General features: G+C 39.3%; 1 protein-coding gene across 1 annotated transcript in view; it reads left to right on the forward strand.

The window, feature by feature from the left end:
• The window catches only part of LOC102812607 (ATP-binding cassette sub-family A member 3-like), a 116790-nt gene that overhangs the window by 45491 nt on the left and 69529 nt on the right, over nt 1-1770 (forward strand). Inside the window, exon 7 of the mRNA XM_006873962.1 lies at nt 1312-1429. Coding sequence (XP_006874024.1) covers nt 1312-1429 — 118 coding nt within the window. The remainder of the gene's footprint in view (nt 1-1311; nt 1430-1770) is intronic.

A 1770-nucleotide genomic window follows, 5' to 3' on the forward strand; every position in this document is an offset into this window, starting at 1 on the left:
CTGAAGAAGGTTGGAGAACAATGTTGTGGTTATCAGGTGCCATAGAGTCCATTCTGACGCATAGTGATGCCACGTATAGTAGAACAAACACTGTCCCATCCTGAGCCAGCCTCACAATTGTTGTTATATTGGCGTCAATTGTTGCTGCCATTGTCTTGATTTAGCTCCTTGGTGGTCTTCCTCTTTTTTCACTGATCATCCACTTTAAACCTCAAACCAAAAATATCATCCCCTGAAGTCTTCTTAAAACCAAACAGTAGTTTAGCTTACTGACAAAGAATATCTGCTTTAAGCATTGTGGTCTTTTAACATCTATCTCTGAGAGGGGCTTCAGAAAGTTCATGGAAAATGGAGTAAGAAGATAATGGAATTTCTCCACAAACTTCTAACACCCCCTGATACATGGAATCAAACACACAATAGCAACTTGAAAGATTAGACAGAAACTCTAAGATTCAGTAAGCTCATGTTAATGGTGAAGGAAAACTTGGAAAAGGAAGGGCAGAACGGTTGCACAATCGAAGACTATCACCAATACCCCTGAATTGTACCTGCACACCAACAGTTTAGTCGGTATGTGTTCTGCTGTGTGTCTTCTCAACAACAGCAACAACAAAACTAAAATAAATGATCAAAAAGAAAAAGATAGATGGAGAGAATGTAATTTGTAAATGGTAATGACATTGCCAGGTCAAAGATCTGTCTTAAAAAGTATATATGTTAAAAAGTCACTTCGTTCTGGAAAAATACTGTAATCCCTAAAGTGGAGTGGTAAATACTAGGTAAATGAGAAGTCTTTGTTTTCCCCACCTCATTTCTTCATTATGATGCTCCAGAGCAAGACTGAAGGTTTCATCCCTTGTCACAACAGTTCTACCTTAATGAATTGTAGCCTGGAATCTCATCGACTCAGGATTGAAAAACGCTGAATTGAACAGCAACACAAAGCCTGGTGAATTGTTCTGCAGCGTCTTCTTGGCCTGTGCCTACAAACTCACAGCTGTCAGGTCTCAGCTGTACAGCATTAATTCTGCCTCCCCTGGTACAGGCCAGGAAAGCCTTTCTCCTCATGAAACCCAGACTCTGATCCACAGGCACTGTGTTTAGCATGCTGTATCACACTTTGTAAAGTCATGGGAATTTACTTTGGAAATAAACTTTTTAAAATGTCAAAGAAAAAAAAAAAGTATATATGTTATTTTGTTTTAAGATAATTTTAATTTAAAAAACTTCTAGATTGTTGGAGGGTAGTTTATGCTCTCTCCTCATTCTGCCCAAGGAAATGTAACTACTTCTGTGATTGTTTTGTAGATGCCTGACGTGGCCGTGTTCAACAACAGTGACCCTACGTTGATATTTATTTTTCTAATGCTTTTTGCCACTGCCACACTTTTCTTTGCTTTCATGGCCAGCACGTTCTTCACAAAAGGTGAGTCCTGAGCCTATTTTCTGTCAGGAGTGGCTTTCTCTTGTACTTTAGCTCTTCCCATCACCTGCAGCATTAACTATGATCCCTCCAGAGCCACCGGAATGTAGTTTCAGCAGTAGAAGAATTCTGTTTGCCATTAAAAGACTGCTGAAACATCTTAGTATGTGTATGTTTCTATAAAGTGTGTGCAAGGTTGTATTCTTTCACCATACTTATTCAATCTGTACGCTGAGCAAATCATCAGAGAAGCTGGATTATATGACGAACTCAGCATCAGGACTGGAGGAAGACTCATTAACAACTTGCTATATACAGATGATGCACCCTTGCTTGCTGAAAGT

This window comes from Chrysochloris asiatica, unplaced genomic scaffold, assembly GCF_000296735.1.
Source record: "Chrysochloris asiatica unplaced genomic scaffold, ChrAsi1.0 scaffold00257, whole genome shotgun sequence".
Taxonomy (NCBI): domain Eukaryota; kingdom Metazoa; phylum Chordata; class Mammalia; order Afrosoricida; family Chrysochloridae; genus Chrysochloris; species Chrysochloris asiatica.